Below are 21,454 nucleotides of genomic sequence, written 5' to 3'. Positions count from 1 at the left end.
AATACTGTAAATATTAACTCATTGTTGTATATATGTTCTCCACCACCCCCGCCAGACTCAGTTTTAAGAGGGGGTGAATGTGGTAAACCACTGTTGCACCTGCATTACAAAGAACAAAGAGTACAAAGATAATTACAACACAGGAACAGGCCCTTCGGCCCTCCCAGCCTGCGTTGATCCAGATCCTTTATCTAAACCTGTTGCCTATTTTCCAAGGATCTACTTCCCTCTGTTCCCTGCGCGTTCATATATCTGTCCAAATGCATCTTAAATTATGCTATCATGCCCGCCTCTTCCACCTCCGCTGGAAAAGCTTTCCAGGCACCCACCACCCTCTGCGTAAAAAAACTTTCCACGCACATCTCCCTTAAACTTTCCCCCTCTCACCTTGAAATCGTGACCCCTTGTAATTGACACCCCCACTCTTGGAAAAAGCTTGTTGCTATCTACCCTGTCCATACCTCTCATAATTTTGTAGACCTCAATCAGGTCCCCCCTCAACCTCCGTCTTTCCAACGAAAACTATCCTAATCTACTCAACCTTTCTTCATAGCTAGCACCCTCCATACCAGGCAACATCCTGGTGAACCTCCTCTGCACCCTCTCTAAAGCATCCACATCCTTCTGGTAATGTGGTGACCAGAACTGCATGCAGTATTCCAAATGTGGCCTGACCAAAGTCTTATACAACTGTAACATGACCTGCCGACTCTTGTACTCAATACCCCGTCTGATGAAGGCAAGCATGCTGTATGCCTTTTTGTCCACTCTATCGACCTGCGTTGCCCCCTTCAGGGTACAATGGACCTGAACTCCCAGATCTCTCTGTACATCAATTTTCCCCAGGACTCTTCCATTGACCATATAGTCCGCACTTGAATTAGATCTTCCAAAATGCATCACCTCGCATTTGCCTGGATTGAACTCCATCTGCCATTTCTCTGCCCAACTCCAATCTATTTATATTCTGCTGTGTTCTCCTCAGTCCTCCTCACTATCTGCAACTCCACCAATCTTAGTATCATCTGCAAATTTGCTCATCAGACCACCTATACCTTCGTCCAGATCATTTATGTATATCATAAAAACAACAGTGGTCCGAGCACGGATCCCTTTTGAACACCACTTGTCACCTTTCTCCATTTTGAGACACTCCCTTCCACCACTACTCTCTGTCTCCTGTTGCCCAGCCAGTTCTTTATCCATCTAGCTAGTACACCCTGAACCCCATACGACTTCACTTTTTCCATCAAACTGCCAAGGGAAACTTTATCAAACGCCTTACTGAAGTCCATGTATATGACATCTACAGCCCTTCCCTCATCAATTAACTTTGTCACTTCCTCAAAGAATTCTATTAGGTTTGTAAGACATGACTTTCCCTGCACAAAACCATGCTGCCTATCACTGAGAAGTCTATTTTCTTCCAAATGTGAATAGATCCTATCCCTCAGTATCTTCTCCAACAGTTTGCCTACCACTGACGTCAAGCTCACAGGTCTATAACTCCCTGGATCATCCCTGCTACCCTTCTTAAACAAAGGGACAACATTAGCAATTCTCCAGTCCTCCGGGACCTCACCCCTGCTTAAGGATGCTGCAAAGATATCTGTTAAGGCCCCAGCTATTTCGTCCCTTGTTTCCCTCAGTAACCTGGGATAGATCCCATCCGGTCATGGGGACTTGTCCACCTTAATGCCTTTTAGAATATCCAAAACCTCCCCCTTCCTTATGCCGACAAGACCTAGAGTATTTAAACATCCATCCCTAGCCTCAACATCCATCATGTCCCTCTCCTTGGTGAATACCGATGCAAAGTACTCATTAAGAATCTCACCCATTTCCTCTGACTCCACGCATAAATTCCCTCTTTTGTCTTTGAGTAGGCCAATCCTTTCTCTAGTTACCCTCTTGCTCCTTGTATACGAATAAAAGGCTTTGGGATTTTCCTTAACCCTGTTAGCCAAAGATATTTCATGACCCCTTTTTGCCCTCTTTATTGCGCATTTGAGATTTGTCCTACTTTCCCGATATTCCTCCAAAGCTTCATCAGTTTTGAGTCGCCTCGATCTTATGTATACTTCCTTTTTCATCTTAGCTAGTCTCAGAATTCCACCCGTCATCCATGGTTTCCTAATCTTGCCATTTCTATCCCTCATTTTCACAGGGACTTGTCTGTCCTGCACTCTAATCAACTTTTCCTTAAAAGACACCCACATTTCAAATATGGACTTACCCTTAAACAGCTGCTCCCAATCCACATTCCCTAGCTCTTGGCCGTTCCCCAATTTAGCACTCTTCCTTTAGGACCACTCTCGTCTTTGTCCATGAGTATTCTAAAACTTATGGAATTGTGATCGCTATTCCCAAAGTAATCACCGACTGAAACTTCAACCACCTGGCCGGGATTATTCCCCAATACCTGGTCCAGTATGGCCCCTTCCTGAGTTGGACTGTTTACATACTGCTCTAAAAAAACTCTCCAGGATGCTCCTTACAAATTCTGCTCCATGTACACCTCCAACACTACATGAGTCCCATTCAATGTAGGGGAAGTTAAAATCTCCCATCACAACCACCCTATTGCTCCTACATTGTTCTATAATCTGTCTACGTATTTGTACCTCTACTTCACACTCGCTTTTGGGAGGCCTGTAGTAAAGTCCCAACAATGTTACTTCACCCTTCCTATTTCTTAGCTCTATCCATATTGCCTCAGTGCTCGAATCCTCCATCATGCCCTCCTTAATCACAGCTGTGATATCATCTCTGACTAGTAATGCAACTCCTCCACTCCTTTTACCTCCCTCTCTATCCCTCCCGAAGCATCTATACCCTGGGATATTTTGTTGCCAGTCTTGCTCTTCCCTCAACCAAGTCTCAGTAATACCAATAACATCATATTTCCAGGTACTAATCCAAGCCCTAAATTCATCTGCCTTACCTGCTACACTTCTCACATTAAAACAAATGCACCTCAGACCACCTGTCCCTTTGCATTCATCATCTCTTCCCTGTATACTCTTCCCCCTAGTCACATTGAGTTTATTATTTAGTACCTTTCTGGCTTTAGTTGCTGCCGCTTTACTGACCTCTAACTTCCTAATCTGGTTCCCATCCCCCTGCCACATTAGTTTAAAACCTCCCCAACAGTGTTAGCAAAAGCACCCCCGAGGACATTGGTTCCAGTCCTGCCCAGGTGTAGACATTCCGATTTGTAATGGTCCCACCACCCCCAGAACCGGTTCCAATGTCCCAAAAATCTGAACCCCTCCCTCCTGCACCATCTCTCAAGATTCTGAGAGTTACCATTCTGACTATTCTTGAATTTCTACTCTGACTGTCTCGTGCCACTGGTAGCAATCCTGAGATTACTATCTTTGAGGTCCTACTTTTTAACTTATCTCCTAACTCCCTAAATTCTGATTGTAGGACCTCATCCCGTTTTTTTACCTATATCGTTGGTATTAGATGATGTACGGTAGGACCTGTACTACAGGTTCGCCGGTAGTCTCTGCCTGCTGTATAAATATGCGTGTCATCCAGCTAGCAGCCATTTTGCCAGCTGCTGTGAGAGGCCACACATCTTACAGCAATAAAGCCTCTGTTGGATTCAACTATCGTCTTTGTCCAATTGATCGTGCCTCAGCCCCCACAACCCAAATGTGCAGGGTAGATGGATTGGCCACGCTTAATTGGAAAAATGAATTGGGTGCACTAAATTTATGAAAAAAAAATATATTTAATGAGACTATCTTAGTCAGAGAGCTAATTGTGCTGGCACATCTCATGTTTGGCACACACTGATGGTTCGAGGGACATTACCTTTATTTTGTTTTAAACAATTTTTATTCAAATTTTTCAACAACAAATTTTCTCCCAACAATAAAATAAACAAGGTATAGAAATAAACAGAAAGAAGGACCCCCCCCAATACAAAGCAATAAATTAACAACAATACAAAAAAGAAGAAAGTAGCAAACAAACAGTCGCAAAAACAAACCCCTTCAACAGACCCCTAACCCCCACCCCCCCCCCCCCCCCCACCCCCGGGTTGCTGCTGAGATTGACCACCCTCTAACCCTCTGCCAGAAAATCGAGAAAGGGCTGACACCGCTGGAAGAACCCTTGTACCGACCCCCTCAGGGCAAACTTGACCTTCTCCACCCTGATGAACCCAGCCATGTCGTTAATCCAGGCCTCCGGGCTCGGGGGCTTTACGTCCCTCCACTGCAAAAGAATCCTACGCCGGGCTACTAGAGGCCTCTCTCGCCTCCTGCACTCCCGGCTCCGATGCTACGCCAAAGATCACGAGCCCCCAGCCTGGTTCCACCCTGGAACCGACCACCTTGGACAAGGTCTCCGCAACACCCTTCCAAAACCCCTCCAACGTGGGACACGTCCAGAACATGTGCGTGTGGTTCGCCGGGCCTCCCGAACACCTCCCACACCTGTCCTCTCCCCCAAAGAACCGGCTCATCCTGGCCCCAGTCATGTGCGCCCTATGCAGCACCTTCAGCTGAATTAAACTGAGCCGTGCACAAGAAGAGGACGAGTTAACCCTCCCGAGGGCGTCCGCCCATGTCCCCTCGTCGATCTCCTCCCCTAGCTCCTCCTCCCACTTCGCTTTCAGCTCTTCCACCGAGACCTCCTCCTCCTCCTGCATCACCTGATAAATTGCCGGACATTACCTTTATTGTGGAAGAAACAATGTTGTGTTTATTTTTTTGTTCACTCCTTATTGAATGTTCATTTTAGTGTCCAGTGTGTTCGCCATTCTGTGGGACTTTGCTGAATTTTCAGGCTCAGCTGGTCCTTCTATGCATTGGAAAGGACATTATCCGTGATCACTTTCAGCAGGTGAAATGAAGTATTATCAGTGAACTCAAAGCCTGTGTGGACTCTACCAGCCAGCATCCTGAGACAGACACATATTTGGACAGGACTGACACCCCCACCCCCTTTTAAGCCCAGCATTACCTTACCTTGACTAAATATTCCCACCACCCCTCCCTCCACCACACCATGGACATTAAGCCCTTCTGGTTTTACCCCTCCATGCTGGTGGTGGAGACTGGTAGTGATTCCTGCCAGCTTTAGCTGCAGCGACGGGGTGAGGGGGGTCAGTGGATGGATGGAGAATCCTGGGAGCCGGCAGAATCCAGCTTTAAATTTACCAATAATATTTAAATACTTATTTAAATATGCTAATCTGGTTCATGCCCTCGTGTGAGCAAGTACGAAACAGTAAATTCCACCATATGTGACCTTTATTATCAAATAAATATCCTCAACTACAAAATAATATTCCGCTACATTTGTTCTGGCTATGTAAATTGCACGGCAGTTGCTATTCTGTTGACATATTCTTTATCTTCAACTACAGGCCAATTAGAACACTTTCAACCCCAAGAGGTGTTAATGCATTTGATTATTGTGTGAAAGCAAATACCATTGTTACTGGAGGTAAGTGCCAAATTAGATTTTTTTCAGAGGTTCAATACAGCTTCAAAATTTGTTGACACTATCCTCTCACTGTATTTGATCTAATGTGCATCCATTTTATCAGCAGGGTCAGTTAATTGTGGCTCGTTAATTGTGACTGCTAAAAATTGCAATCTAGAATCTTTTACGTAATTCCTTATTTAAAAATTACTCGAGTCCAAAGATGTACAGGATAGGAGGAGTGGCCATGATAAAATTGCCCGTTTGTGTCTGGGGATGTACAGGTTAGGTGGGGTTCCAGGGATAGGGGGGGTGGGCCTGGGTAGGATACTCTTTCAAAGGGCGCTGTTGCTGAAAAAAGAAACACGTTGAGGCTGTTCACCGTACACTCATCAAGGTATGTGCAAGGATACCAAATGTAAAGGGAACAACAATTTATACTTCATGAGAAGAGAGTGCAGATTGGTTGACAGGCTGACTCTGATTGGTGGAGGTGTTGCCACGGAGAATGCACCAGTTAACTGAAGACTGACAGTCAATTGCCAAGTTTTGTTTTAATTCAAACCAGGCAAGTTGACTTGGATTGATTAAGTCATTGCTCTCATTACATCTTGCCTGAGGACAGGTTGGGTGAAGTACAGAGAAAATTGCATTTGAGCTGAATACACGTGTGTTTCTGTGTTCAGTTCATACCATAGACCTGATGTCCTCCTGCGAAAAATGCCAATTAAAAATGTGGTTCATAAAAAAACAGGAACCAACTTTAAAATAAGGATAAGAACTTTTTAAAACTTGGATGCCTTTCTGGACCAGGAGCCAATGAAGATCATTGAGCGCAGGGGTGATGAGTGAATAGAACTTGGTGTCAATTGGGATACAGGCAACAGAGTTTCAGATGAGCGCAGTTTTATGGCAGTGGAAAGTGGTCACTCAGTGAAGCAAGAACCACAAAAAGAGGAGGGAATCCAGGGAGTATGAGTTTGCATGTATTGACACTGATTTGTAATGAGGCTAATGCACTCAAAGCACTGCTGTGGAATTGTCAGGTCAGCATCACATGTGCTCCTGCATACCTCCCCAAATCTTCACATTACATACCTTGTTGGAGAGGGATTGCGGTATAATCATTCCGTATTGGAATTTTTCTCTGTATCCCCAGTCAAGCAAAAATTCAACTTCAGCTTATATGATTCAAAATTTGAACATCTCATATTTCCTATCCAGGAGAAGATAAAATTCTCCGCCTTTGGAACCCTAATATGTTCTCCAAACCAAAGGCATTGTTGTATGGCCACAGCTGCATCATTACTGAAGTGGTAATCAATGAATCAGATCAACATATCATCAGCCTGTCCACTGAAGGGGTGAGTGACTAAGGGTTAGATGTTGCCAATGGCGTATTCGTTTCCGAGTCAGTATATAAAATGAAAAAACTGCATGTATGTCCACTGACCGAGCTGACATTCTAGAACAGTACAAGGGAAGGAGGCGCCACAACATGTGAAGTGCTATTTTTCGGGTGAGATATAAAACCGAGGTCTTGGCGACCCTTTCGGATGGATTGAGTGGAGTGAGCGAGTGCCTTTGGCATCTGACCAATATTGATCGAACTGCCAGAATCATCATGAACAGACAGGCTGGCCATCTAAATCATGTTGGTTATGGGAACTTGCTGTGAGCAAATTGGACATATGGTTCCCTACATTCCGACAGTGACTGCACTTGAAAGTGTGAAGTGCTTTGGGATGTTTTGTCATTAAAGACACTATCAAGTGCAAGTAATATTCACTATTGCATGTGAGTTCTTGTTTTTGATATTTTTGATTCGTGGATCTTTAAATTCTTCCCCCTTTTATCTCTATTTATCCATACTTAATAAAATGACAGTTGTCCTTTTAGTCTAGAGTCTGATAAAGGGTGCATGTCTGAAACATCACAACCTACCTTTTCTCTTTATAGATGCTGTCTGTCCTGTTGTGAATTTACAATGTTTTTTGTTCAATCACTCATCAGTGGGAATTCACACCAGTGCTTTGTACAAGCAAACATTTCAAAATGTATTTTCAACTATTTCCCTTTCACCTTTTAAAATGTCATCAATAACTCCTATTAATATAACGTGAAAGAAATTTACTTGTTGAATTAATTGTTGGTTAGCTAACTGGATTCAAAATTGACTTGGCAAAAAGAAACTGATTATGAAGACAAAACCGTGAAAGGTGGAGTTCGGTAGCTTTATTCCCTAGGCTCTCAATTAATAGTAGACTATAGGGAGAAAGACGCTTTTTGCATTATAATTGTGAATACTATAATGTGCTTGAACAGCAAGTCATGTGGTGGGGAGACAGGGGCCTGAACTAATTAGTAGGTGTTAAGAGTTTAAAGATATGAGGTTGCTAAAAATTGGGAAGATTCTGGGTGGGAGTGTTCGCGGTCTTAGCCAGGGTAGTGGAGGAGGAGGTGGACCCGGACCCTTTGGTGAAAAAGGGGAAAATCTGTACAGACTGTATAGTTGATTGTTGGGAAGTATGTTTCCTGGAGTGTTTATTGGCTGTAACCTGCTTTGATACATGTTTGTAATAAAATACATTTTTTTAAAAAGAGTTTGAAGATAGATTTTAATGTGAACAATTCAGACGGATTAGCCGTCCTTGAAAAGGCCAATTCCATCAGGTCCAACCACAAAAGATTTGTTCCAGAGGGGACACTGCAGACAATAACAAGGGCGCTGTATTGGAAGCAATCCTAAAATAAACATAATGGGCAGGAATTTTGTTCCCGGGTCCCAATCCCACTGTTAGGATGAAATGCAGGTTGAGAACTTGTGAGTGGCAATGTTGAAGATGGGGGGAGGGGTTATGCACAGAGGATCATTTTGCAGGAGACAGCTATTTAAGTGGCCAACTCCAGTAGCCCATTAATTTAAGGTTCTCCAGCATCAGAGGTGGATGCAGCATTAGGCTGCCTTCATTCTGCAAGAGAACCAAAAACGAATGGCCATGGGCGAAAGAGCTGCCCACATTTACGGGCATTGCCCTGGTTGTGATCAATTTTTGGCCTTCCACTTGCCTTCCATTTTGAATGGTGCTCTAGCTACCATGGCTAATCTGCCACTTGGCACGTAATTGTTCTACGTGTCTCTAGGGGCTTAATGGTTTACCATTGTGGTATAATCCTCTAGAAGTGGAAATGTGTCACGGAGCTGGCCAAGATTTCCCTCTAGCTTTGGACACCCCTCATCTCCAATGGCCCAGTGTTTGCTGAAGTTTGTGTTTTTCACCCTCACCCTTGAGCTCCAAACATTTTCGGTGGAAATGCAGATGATAACAGCTTGGTAAGAGTAAAGGGGCGTCTGATACCTTGGCAAATGTTTAGTGCAGTAAGAATTAAGGAATGAAGAAAGATCAAAAAATGAAGGAGGAAATGGGGGGAATTAGAGTCAAATAAAGGGTGTAATTCTCCCAAAAGTGTGGTCTCTGGCAGGAAACATGGTGCAATTCCCATTGGGTGGTTAGCCGTAATTCTGATTGCAATCCACCCACACTTGGACAATATTTTGGAGGTTTGCGTGATTTACGCCATGAAAGAGATGTACGCCCGCACTTCAAAGATCACAAGGCACCCCAATCATAAAATAATGTCCCCCCCCCTCCCCGTTGACTGGCTACTACAGAACCCCCCACCCCCGCCAATCCCGATCACCATCTTTAGGTCCCCTCAAGTGAATGATACCCTGCTATGGAGTTGCCGGTGGACTGGGGTGGCTCCAATGGGCGTTCCCTTTGACAGCGGCAGGAGCAGAGAATCCCGCTGCCAGCGAGCAGTGCGCCATCTCCTGTTGCCGAGAAACACACAGTTGGGAGGCTGGAGAATTCCGCCCCTGCTCTCCATTTTTAGAGTCCAACCGGGATACCTGCCGGCTCCACGCAGGCAGTTAGGTGAATTCCAGGAACCGGGTGAATCTGGCTTAAAACAGATTCTGCATATTTAAATGTGGATTTAAATATGCAAATCTGGTTTATGCCCTCGCTGGGGTGAAGGTGAGCGTCGTGTGAGCCAGGAGTTGACAGTGGAGTGTGACCGCCATGTGGGGAGCATAGCGTGGCTTGGCTGTCTTACCATGGAGGGGCACATGCATGGAGTAAAACTGAGATCGATAGGAAGATTGCCAGGTAGATTAGCAGTTACCAAGGCAGGTGATGAGTGGCAAGTAAGTCAAGGATATTTTCACCAACTTGCTTTAAAAATGAAAACAACGCCTTCTGTGATTTCCAGGTCCCCTCATCCCCCCAATACCAAACCTAACTAATGACCTTTGTAGCGTGGCAAAAGCTTAAATATTTGCTTCTCTTACTTTACACATCATGCCTCTGCTGCATTTATTTTTAGATTGGCAAGCTGCAGGCCTCAAGAAGCATACAACCATATTACTCAAGGACTTTAAGTTCAGCATTTTTTTCCGTATTATTTGCTTATCGTAGTAGCATACAGCATTCACCTTAGTGGTTTATAATGACTTGCATTGGTCTAATAATAACTTCTGAAATGAGAATTAGTTTCCCTACTTTTGGAGATGCTTTCTCCTGTGTTGTATATTTTTCCATTTTAGCTGTTAAAAATGCAAGCCAAACATTTGAAATGTAACTGATGTCAGCTTCCTTTTCTCCATTCCTAAAAGATGTTCAGGATCTGGGATGTTCAGACACTTGCAGTGCTGCAGGTCTTCTCACTGGGTGAACGTAAAGGAGATCGGCACTTTAACACAATGATCTTTGATAGTAAAACTAAGAGATTAATTACTGGTAGGTTTCCAAGCTATCAAAAATTAATCACAGACGATCCATTAGATAGTTGAATTATTCAAGTTACTTTAGTTCATGAGCATTTTAGAAATTATGGCTGCAGGTCGCTCAATTTATCACATACTTACCCCAAAGCTGAAGTTCATTTACCTTTTCATAGAAGGGAAGTAAACTAAAGTTGCCATGGTCCCAGATGACCATAGTCTGCTTTGCCCCTTTGAGGGGGAGAGCTGACTGGCGTTAGTGATTTAACATGAGGATCAGCAAACCTCAGGCGAGGGGCAAGGTTGAGAAGTCATGAATAACCTCAGCCGGAACGGGAATTGAACCTGCGCTGTTGGCCTTGCTCTGCATTAAGAATCAGCTGTCTATCCAACTGAGCTGAACCGGCCCCCACAGAAGAGAAACTACTTGAGGCAATGATTTTTTTTTTTTGCAGGCACAAGTTTTTAACACTGCCGGCAGGGGGATTCATCTGGTGAAAATGTGTATTGAAAATGTATGTGAATATAATTTCCCAACCATTCAAATGAATGATGCAAAATAAATCAGTTTCACAGTAAACTTGCAGCTTGTGAGCCTTCCCGAGGGAATGCAGATCATCTCTCCAAAAGAGAAATCCAGTTTTCCAAAAGAAAACTTTGCATTTGCTGAATGCAATTTGACACCAAGTTTTCTCCAAAAAGACAGCAGGCGAAGGATGGACTTGAAGCCAAACTTTAGACAATTTTACATTCATTTAAAGAGTTGTATATTACAAAAAGACACGCCCTAAACTAACAAACACATTTTTGCTTGCGTCTATTCACAGTGACCCAAGTAAATCATGAGTTAATGCCCACACTTGCATGAAATGAACCACAATTATAAACAATTTATAGTAAGCACTATCCATCAATGAAGTCATTTCTTTTTCCAGACTGTCTTGAATTCATATACCCCTACCTCCATGAAATTGCTACAAATAAACATTAAAATATTATATCTCCATCTTCCAACAGTACAGGCTCTCCACTTTTTCACTCAACAGAGGCCGAAACCACCACCACATTCCTATGCCTGGCTCCTCTTCTCTCATTCAATAATAACTCCTTTAACTTGTCTCACTTTCTCCAAATAAAAAGTGTTGCTATGGGTACCCACATGGGCCTTGGTTATGCCTGTCCTTTTGTGGGGTATGTCCTAGTCAGCCCCTCAACATTTGTTCCCAGTACAGCGATGACTGCAATGGTGTCGCTTCATGTTGTTACTCGGAACTGGAAGAATTAATCGACTTCGCTTCCAATCCATCTCTGACACTTGTCTTCCTTTCTTTGACTTTTATGTGTCTGTTAGTGGGATATTCATGACAAATCCCCACAGCTTCCTTGAGTGTACTTTCTCATGCTCTGCTTCCAGTTCCTCCATTTCTGTTGCATGTGTTCTTCCACAATGGATCGTTTGGCATTTCTTCCCTGTTCCTCAACTGAGGAATGACCTCCCCACCTCCCCCTCTCTCCCCGTCATTATGGTTGACAAGCCCCTCAGTTGTGTCTTACCCATTTTCTGCACTTCTGCTCTCACCTTTTCCCTTCCACCCAAAAAACTTGTCCCCACTTTACACCCCACCTGCCTCTACATTCACAAGGTTCATCTTCTGCCATTTGCACCACCTCCAGCGTAATGCCACTACAAAAGACACCCCACACTCCCCCACCACTCCAAAGGGACCATTCCTTCCACTGGTCCACCTCTCTATCAGCCCCAACACCTCGTCCATTTCCTTCAGCATCTTCCCATTGCAATCGCAGAAGCTGTGTCGTATTCAATATTTTCCCCGCTTCTTGACTGTGATAGAGAAATACAAACATGATTCATTAGGTAAGCAAAACTGAACTTTATTTCCGAATTAGAACTGACTGCTAGCAGTAAATGGCTGAGACTTGAATTCGGAAGGCAGTCAATTACAAACTGCTGAGTCCGTCCCAAGTCTGCGATAGTACAGAAGAATAAGGCGATTTTTATACATTATAGGATCAAGATAACATGAATACAACTTGGTCAGGAATTTGATTGAAAGTAAAACATAAGTAATAATCGTTACAATGGCGTCACCTTGCTGACCTTTAGGGGACTGGAGTCTCATATCATTATCTTGTCTTTGTTTTAAGAACTGGACAAACTTGTTTACATACAGGCAGAGACAGTTGTTCAGCTTGCTATTTATTGAGACTGCTTCTAGGTTCATGACGAACATTTTGTATTTTGTATCTGTGTCTTAGGTTAAATTCAATTGTACCAAGAAGACTTGACTAGTTTTCCCATCATGCCATTATTTGCTTCACACAATACCACAGCTGCAACACCTGCCCTTTTCTCTCTACTGTTCTCAATGTTCAAGGCCCCAACACTCCCTCCTAGTCAAGCAGTGCTTTGCTTCAGTCCACCTTTTCAATCTACTGTTCACTGCTCAAAACTAGGTCTCCTCTATACTGGGGAGACCAAACGCAAAACTGGATGACCACATTGAGGAATAACTCAGTCCACAATCATTACCCTGATCTTCCAGTGGCTTGCCACCACCTTGTCCACACGCACAAATTTTTGGACTCGGCCTGTTGCAATGTTCAAGTGAAACTCAGTGACAGTTTCAGAAAAAGCATCTTGTCTTGTGATACGACGCTTTACAACCTTATGGACTCAACTTTGAGTTCAACAACTTTGGACCGTGAACTCTGCCCTCAGTCCTGATTTGATATTTTCCTGGCCACTGCCAGTCTGTATCTTGTTTTCATGGTTTTGCTTTAAAGCCACGAACGCTCAAGGGAGGATTTTCTGCCCTCGTTTGCGGTGGGTGGGAATGGCGATGGGGACAGAGAATCCAACGGGAGTCCTCAACCAGCTTTTACGCTGTCTGGGTTTCCTGTTCCAATTGTCCCCACCACCCACAAATGATGTAGTGGGGTTCCTGCCATGAAAGGTCCGGAACTCAATTACCATACAAATTAATATCACTAGTGGGCTTCCCCACTCTTTTGTGTCTCCATGTTAATATTTTTCAGCGGGGTTTAAAACAGCTTTTGGCAAATAGGGACCTCGCCCTTGAGGGGCGCCAAGGGTGGAGTGTGGTGAGGCCTTATATATGCTGGGGAGGGAGGGCTGATGCCTGTGGGGAGGGGTGGGGGGGAATGCCTTGATACTTCTTTGGTAGGGGGGTGCAGGTGTGGAGGGGGAGAGAGTGTCCCCGATACTTTTGTAATGAGGAGCGGGGTGGGGGAGAGGGTGCCCTAGATACTTTAGGTGGGTGGGGGCATTCGCCCCAATGCTTCTGGAGTTGGGGGAATCCATGAGGAGATGCGGGAGAGTTTACTTTCCGTACAGATTGAGGCACCCTTTAAAGATGGTGCTCCAATTGCTGGAGCAGGCCTTGTCGGCTCTATCAGACCCCACCCCACCAGAGTGATGGCATAAACCACACCCCCAGATGTTCTGTGCACCGTTCCAGAAAATCTGGACTGAAAACTTGGCAATGCATTTGGAGAGATACATGCTGGTTTCAGTCAGAACCTGACGCTCTGACATAGTTTGCTAAAATTCCCCCCATTGATTTCTATTCAAGGAACCTTCTGGAATTTGCACCAAGTTTTGTTATCTTTAAACTGTTCTTTGTCCACCCTATTTTTCAGTCTTTTTAATGTCAATTTTCTTTTCTCTCCACCAATTTCTGCTCTTCTTGATGTATCACCCTTCTGATTGTTTGCTTCTGCGCACAGGGCTCTACCAAAAACCCTTACTCTCCTCATCACCCTGTCTACAACTTCCAGCACATTCCATCATAACAATAATCTTTATTATTGTCATAAGGAGGCTTACATTAACACTGCAATTAAGCTACTGTGAAAAGTCCCTAGTCGCCACACTCCGGCGTCTGTTCGGGTACACAGAGGGAGAATTCAGAATGTCGAATTCACCTGACACGCATGTCTTTCGGGACTTATGGAAGGAAACCGGAGCACTCGAAGGAAACCCACGCTGACGCGGGTAGAAGATGCAGACTCCACACAGACAGTGACCCAAGCAGGAATCGAACCTGGGAATTTGGCGCTGTGAAGCAACAGTGCTAACCTCTGTGCTACTGTGCCGCTGACTCCATTGACCTATCTCCTTTCTCGGGGCTCTGCCTCAGCCTTGTCCTTGTTCTAGTCCACCTGTCTCTAATTTCAAGAACAGGATTTCACAGTAGGTGATGTCTGTTTCAGCAGTATTTCCACATGCGCATAGTTTGCATGAGACACTGGAGGACTACATGCATCTATCGATAAGATCTTCTTCCTGTATGAATTAGCTCATTTTGCCAAGAAAGGGCGACATTTATTAAAAATAAACTATTCCACTGTTATTAATACAAACTTCAGCAAATTCATGTAAATCAATCTATGTGTTTGCTTGATTATGCAGGTTCCAACGCAATAGATCTTATACCTTTAATGTCTGCTGTACATGATACTATGCTGGTGCCTCTTTCCCATGAAAAATCCATCAATGTTCTGCTCTATAACAGGATGAATAGCAAGGTGGTCTCCATTTGCAGTAAATCTGTAATTATGGTAAGTGTGTACTTTAATGTGAGATTAATAGTCGAATCATAAAAATGTGATTTTCGGCTTCATGAACAAAGAAAAACATGTGCATGGTAATGAAACCAATTTCTAAACATTATCTCCAATGTCACTTTAAACTGGGCTTTGTTGGTCTTGTGAGTCGAGCTCTGAGGGTGGTGCGTAGAAAGTTCTCAAGGTTGATTGCTATAGTGCTGAAAAACTGATTTACCAAGAAAGGTTAGAAAATAACTTGCAATTTCCATTCATTGCTCTTTAACCTCCAAACCTTCGCAGAAATTTTGTGTTGTTATAATAATATAATACCTTGTGCTTATTTAATAATAATAATTGCTTATTGTCACAAGTTACTGTGAAAAGCCTTGTTCGGGGAGGCCGGTATGGGAATTGAACCCGCGATGCTGGAATTGTTCTGCATTGTAAGCCAGCTGTTTAGCCCACTGTGCTAAACCAGCCCCTCATTTATTGTAAAAGATGCAAGCACCAATCACAAATAAGGAATTGGGTAATCATGGTATGGATTCACATATCAAGATTAGGCACATGAGAACAATTATACACCGGTATAAGGACTGAAGGCAGCAGAGCTGTGTGTGTGTGCTCTGCTCAAAGCAAAAGTGAATCTAAGACTACATCACATGGCATATTTCCCCTCTAGTGATGCCATGCTAATATCCCTCAAAGGCTTATTCCAACAAAAGGTAATGCCCACAAATAATTTAAGAGCATTTATAGATTGTGATGGGCAAGATCATTGGAAGTGTTGAAATGCCTTCTTGAAATGTATTGCTACCTCATAGAATCTTAAAAACCCTACAGTGCAGAAGGAGGCCATTCACCTTCCAAAAGAGCACCCTAGCCAGACCCAACCCCATCCCCCCCCCCCCACACCCTCCCCCACCATATCCCTGAAACCCCACCTAACCTTTGGACACTAAGGGGCAATTTAGCATGGCCAATCCACCTAACCTGCACATCTTTGGACTGTGGGAGGAAACCGGAGCACCTAGAGGAAACCCACGCAGACAAGGGAAAAATGTGCAAACTCCACACAGGCAGTCACCCTCAAATGGAATCGAACCCTGGTCCCTGGTGCTGTGAGGCAGCAGTGCTAACTCATCTACAATTTGCGTTGAGTGCCATTTGCTTGCTGGATTGCTATGCTGCTCTCCATGACGTCAGAATTGTTCTGTGCTAATTAGTTACATCCTTCACTTCCTGGCATTGTGGAAAAATAACTCCTGCACATCTCTCAGTGCACATGTGGACCTGCTTAACCCCAGGTTATGACAGTATTCATAAATGCTGAGTTTCATAACTTCTTCACAATCTGTGATATTAAATGTGGGACCATGTCTAATCCACGCCGGCGGGACTGGTCAGAAACAGATGGGCCGCTCGGCCCATCGGGACCGAAGAATTGCCGGGGACGGTGCCAAGAGCCCCTGACCGATGTGGCGTGAACCCCGCCCGAAAACCAGCACCGGAGAATACGGCAGCCGGCGTCGAGGCGGGATTCGCTCTGCTCCCCGGGGATTCTCCGATCCGGCGGGGGGGGGGGGGGGGGTCGGAGAATCCCGCTGAAGAAACTGCAGTAATGGATCAAGCTAGATCCCCGGAATTGTTCTATCATTGTACTATCACAGAATCCCTGCAGTGCACAAGGAGGCCATTCAGTCCATCAGGTCTGTATTGACCCTCTGAAAGAGCAACCTACGTAGCCCCGATCCCTGGCCTGTCCCTGTAACTCCGTAACCCCACCTATCCCTGTAACTCCGTAACCCCACCTAACCTTCAGACACTGAGGGGCAATTTAGCAAGGCCAAACCATCTAACCTGCACATCTGGATTTTGGGAGGAAACCGGATCACACAGAGGAAATCTACGCAAACACGGAGAGCACACATAAACTCCACAGTCACTTGAGGACTGAATTAAACCCGGTCCCTGGCACTGTGAGGCAGCAGTGCTAACCACTGTGTCACTATGTGACCTGTCATTGATGCAACTGTTGTCTCTGCAGAAGCAAATAGTGTTGAATCGCCTGTGCCGTTAATGCAGTTCCTGTGAATGTCGATCCTGTGGAAGCATCTCAGATAACAGAATTATGCTGCGCCGCAAGGAACAGAAAACCCCTCAAAGACTCTATTTATAATTGTCCAACTCGTACATAATATTTAGTTAATATTTAGGACTGAGTGAATTAGTTATTGAAGATTGTGTAGAGGATTTTAAGGGGGAGATATGTGCTGATTGTCTCTTTAAGGACGGCGCAGCAGGATAATGGTCGTATGACCTGTGTGACCAGACCAGACTCAGAGTGGAATCAATTGTGAGAAAGTCTCCAAAGCAGAGGCATTTTGAAAGCTCGTTACAACCCAGGAAATTGCTGTTTTCTTATTAATAAATAGCTTTTGTATTTATTAATGATGAAGTATGACAGTGGCACCTTTACAGAAAACCTTGTAGGAAACGCGCTGGGACCAATGTACCATATAACTAGGGCTGCAGGGAGGATTGTAAATAGTGGGGGAAAGATTCACATGAGGGGATATTTGGAAAGTTAAAGAGAAATGACAAGGCAATAGTGCACAGTAGTGTAATGATAACCAGACTGTGACAGGACGGGACAGACCATACAGATAAATGAGTTCCAATTCCAATTCTCTTCCCACACCTAGTGGTGCACTAAGGCAGACTTTTGTCTGTTTGTACAGCTATAATTACCACAGTAGGTCGCTAGACTGTTGCCCGGAGCTTCTAGCTTGAGGGGCGCCACTCCACATCAAGAGAGGCTGACCAGGTGCCTCCGCCACTCACACCACTAGCCATTGGCATGTTGGAAGGATTTGCAGGTTGACACACTCAACCTACTTGACTGCATTAAGAACGCACCTTCCTTGGCCATTCAGCCCTGGGCTGGGAGTCAAATCCGGAGCTTCTGGCGCAGAGTTAGGGGTGCGATCACTGCGCTACAAGACCTCCTCAAATGTAAGAGTGCCCCAGCAAATAAGGTCAGAGTAGGGAAATATGATAAAAAGACAGAGTAGGAGTTATTTAACTGAATGCACAGAGAAGCCCTAACAAGATGGTTAAATTGATAGTGGGACCAGAAATGAATGAGTATAATGTGATAGCTATTACATGATTGAAAAGTGAGCATGTCTGGGACCTGAATATTCAAAGTCTTTTGTCATTTTTCAAGGATAGGAAAAAAAGGAAAAGGAGGTGGGGTAGCTCTGTTAATAAACTATGTGATCAGTACAGTGGTGAGAAATGAATTTGGTTTAGAAGATCAAGATATGGTAAAGTAAAAGTAGGTAGTCACCATAGTCAGAGATGACCATTGGCTGAGGAGGAGACCTGACTGGTGGTGATTTAAACTGAGGATCACCACACCTTAGGCAAGGGGTAAGGTTGAGACGTTGGGGCCTTCATGACTAACCTCAGCTGGTGACGGGAGTTGAACCCATGATCATGGTCTTGGTCTGCTTCATGAACTAACTGCCCAGCCAACTGAGCTAAACTGGCATCCTTGATGTAGAATCCATCACTGTCGGGAGTAATTTCTCGGCCCCCTGAAAGTAATTACACTGTAGGGCAGAGTACAAATCAAGAAATAATGAGGCTCATAAGAAAGCTACTGCAATAATCGGGAGTGATGTAATTCTTTATATAGATTGGACAAATCAAATTGGCAAAGGCAGCCTGGAGGATAAGTTCATAGAACATAATCCGGAGAGTTTCTTGAAATGATATGTTCTGGAAGCAACCACAGCACAGCCTATTTTAGACCCGGGAATGTGTAATGAGACTGGATTAATTAATGATTTCATAGTGAAGGATCTTCTTGGTAAGAGTAATCATAACATAATAGAATTTTACATTTAGTTTGAGAATGAGAAATGTGGTTGTGAAACGAAGAATCTTAAACATAAATTAAGGCAATTAAAAGGTGTGGAAGGCATAGTTGACTTTGTCTACAAATTTATGAGGGGCATAGACAGAGTGGATAGTCAGAGGCTTTTCCCCAGGGTAGAGGGGTAAATTACTAGGGGGCATAGGTTTAAGGTGCGAGGGGCAAGGTTTAGAATAGATGTACAAGGCAAGTTTTTTTACACAGAGAGTAGTGGGTGCCAGGAACTCGCTGCCGGAGGAGGTGGTGGAAGCAGGGACGATAGTGACATTTAAGGGGCATCTTGACAAATACACGAATGGAATGGGAATAGAGAGATACGGACCCAGGAAGTGTAGAAGATGGTAGTTTAGTTGGGCAGCATGGTCAGCGTGGGCTGAAGGGCCTGTTCCTGTGCTGTACTTTTCTTTGTTCTTTTTTTTGTTCTTTTAAACAGGCTGGGAAAATAGATTAAATTGTAAGTTGGGAGATAAACAATAACAGACATTTAAGAAGATATTTCATAACTCTCAACAATATATTGCAAAAAGAAATTCTACGAGAATGGTGAAACATCTGTGGCTAACTCAGGAAGTTAAGGGTAATAGCAAATTGAAAGAACATACATCATTGCTGCTATTTATGGTTCTTTTGTGTAAAAGGGATCTATGTTTTTGCTTTTAGCTTTAGGATAAGTGGCATTAAGAAAGCGCTTTGGTTCTTTTGACAGGTATGGGAACTGCAAACTGGACAGAAAGTGTATCAAATTGTACATCCACATGGACATGCTATAGAGGTGACAGCTGGGGCAATAGATCCACTTGGAACACAACTCATTACTGGAGCAGTTGATGGTAAGTATTTTTTGACTGTTTTTGATTGGTAGAACACTTGGGGCATTTTCACAGTTGCTGTAAAATACTAAACGCTTTTTCCATGACAAACCATTTAATGTCCCGAAACATTTTCCCATCCCAGTCAATTCACTCGCCTTATATCCCTCAGGATTCAGCCGATCAATCACCACCCTTTTCTGTCCTTTCTTCCAGAATGTCCATTCACTCCTGAACAGGCCTTTTCCAATGGGGAACAGCTATGGCTCTCTTTTAGGATCTGACAGGTGGTAGTTGCCATATAAATCAAATCCAAAGGGAAATATGACAAATTATCACAGCTCTGTTATTTTTGTATTCTATGATGTGGAGATGCATTGGACTGGGGTGGGCACAGTAAGAAATCTTCCAACACCAGGTTAAAGTCCAACAGGTTTGTTTGGAATCGTTAGCTTACAGAGCGCAGCTCCTTCATCGGATGAGTGAGGAGGTGGGTTCCACGAACACATATATAGACAAAGTCAATGATGCAAGATGATACTTTGAATGCAAGTCTTTGCAGGTAATTAAGTCTTAGATCTGAAAAGACGCATTTGTCTTGCATTATTGACTTTGTCTATATAAGTGTTTGTGAAACCCACCTCTTCACTTGCAAATTTCTATCCATGTCTTATTTAATTGTGGAAGATTGCCCACCTACCCGACAACCCCACCTCTCACACACACAACCCCATAACGCTCCACACACATACAACCCCTCAACCACCCCCCACACACAGCACACCACAACCACCTCCCCACACACAGAGCACCTTATAACGCCCCTCCCCCCCCCCCCCCCCCCCCCCCACATACACACAATCTACAGACTTGAAAATGTCTAGATAAACTGGTTAAGCCTCCTGCATCCAGCACAGTGGTTAGCACTGCTGCCTCACACGCCAGGGACCCAGATTCGATTCCAGCCTTGGGTGACTTTCTGTGCGGAATTTGTACATTCTCCCCATGTCTGTGTGGGTTTCCTCCGGGTGTTCCGGTTTCTTTCCACAGTCAAAGATGTGCAGGTTAGGTGGACTTCCCATGATAAATTGCCCTTAGTGACCAAAAGAGGTTAGAAGGGGTTATTGGGTTACGGGGATAGGCTTAAGTGGGTCGGTGCAGATTCGATGGGCCAAATGGCCTCCTTCTGCACTGTATGATCTATGTAATACTTTCTTGCCATGATAAATTGTGCATTAGTGTCCAAAGATGTGCAGATTAGGTGGGGTTACAGGGATAGGGTGGAGCAGTGAGCCTGGGTAGGGTGCTCTTTCAGAGGGGTGGTGCAGACCCGATGGGCCGAATTACCTCCTTTTGCACTGCAGGGATTCCATGGATTTTTTTGTATAATTGTAAAGTAGCCAATTCCTTTTTTTCCCATTGACGGGCAATTTAGAGTGGCGAATCCACCTAGCCTACACGTCTTTGGGTTGTGGGGGTGAGACCCACGCAGACATAGGGAGAATGTGCAAACTCCATACGAACAGTGACCCAGGGTTAGGATTGAACCCGGGTCCTCAACGCTGTGAGGCAGCAGTACTAATCACTGCATCACCATGCCACTCTGGATTCTATGGATATGATTCAACTGTGTTGCTCGTTCTGTGTGAGTGTGCTTAACACTCAATTTGGCTCTGTTTCATTACTTAGCTTTGGAGTCGCCAGGTATCGTTAAGATACCACCACAAGTTTCAAGGTCAAGTTCAAAGCAATAAAACCATACACCAATTAGAAAGTTCAAACAAATGAGTTTATTATAATACAATTATAAACTACTCATGCACACGCTAAGATGACTAAACTATTCCTACCACTAAATAGACCAATACTTATCTGAATAAG

At 44.1% G+C, this 21,454-nt stretch overlaps 1 protein-coding gene across 2 annotated transcripts in view; it reads left to right on the top strand.

The window, feature by feature from the left end:
- Positions 1-21,454, top strand: part of LOC119974773 (WD repeat-containing protein 64-like) — a 208,166-nt gene that overhangs the window by 76,722 nt on the left and 109,990 nt on the right. For both annotated transcript variants that reach the window (XM_038813996.1, XM_038814007.1), the window contains 5 exons: positions 5,387-5,466; positions 6,670-6,809; positions 10,124-10,247; positions 14,685-14,833; positions 19,471-19,594. In XM_038813996.1, coding sequence (XP_038669924.1) covers positions 5,387-5,466; positions 6,670-6,809; positions 10,124-10,247; positions 14,685-14,833; positions 19,471-19,594 — 617 coding nt within the window. The remainder of the gene's footprint in view (positions 1-5,386; positions 5,467-6,669; positions 6,810-10,123; positions 10,248-14,684; positions 14,834-19,470; positions 19,595-21,454) is intronic.

Source organism: Scyliorhinus canicula, chromosome 1, assembly GCF_902713615.1.
Source record: "Scyliorhinus canicula chromosome 1, sScyCan1.1, whole genome shotgun sequence".
NCBI classification, from domain to species: domain Eukaryota; kingdom Metazoa; phylum Chordata; class Chondrichthyes; order Carcharhiniformes; family Scyliorhinidae; genus Scyliorhinus; species Scyliorhinus canicula.
This window is presented reverse-complemented; position numbering and strand designations above follow the sequence as displayed.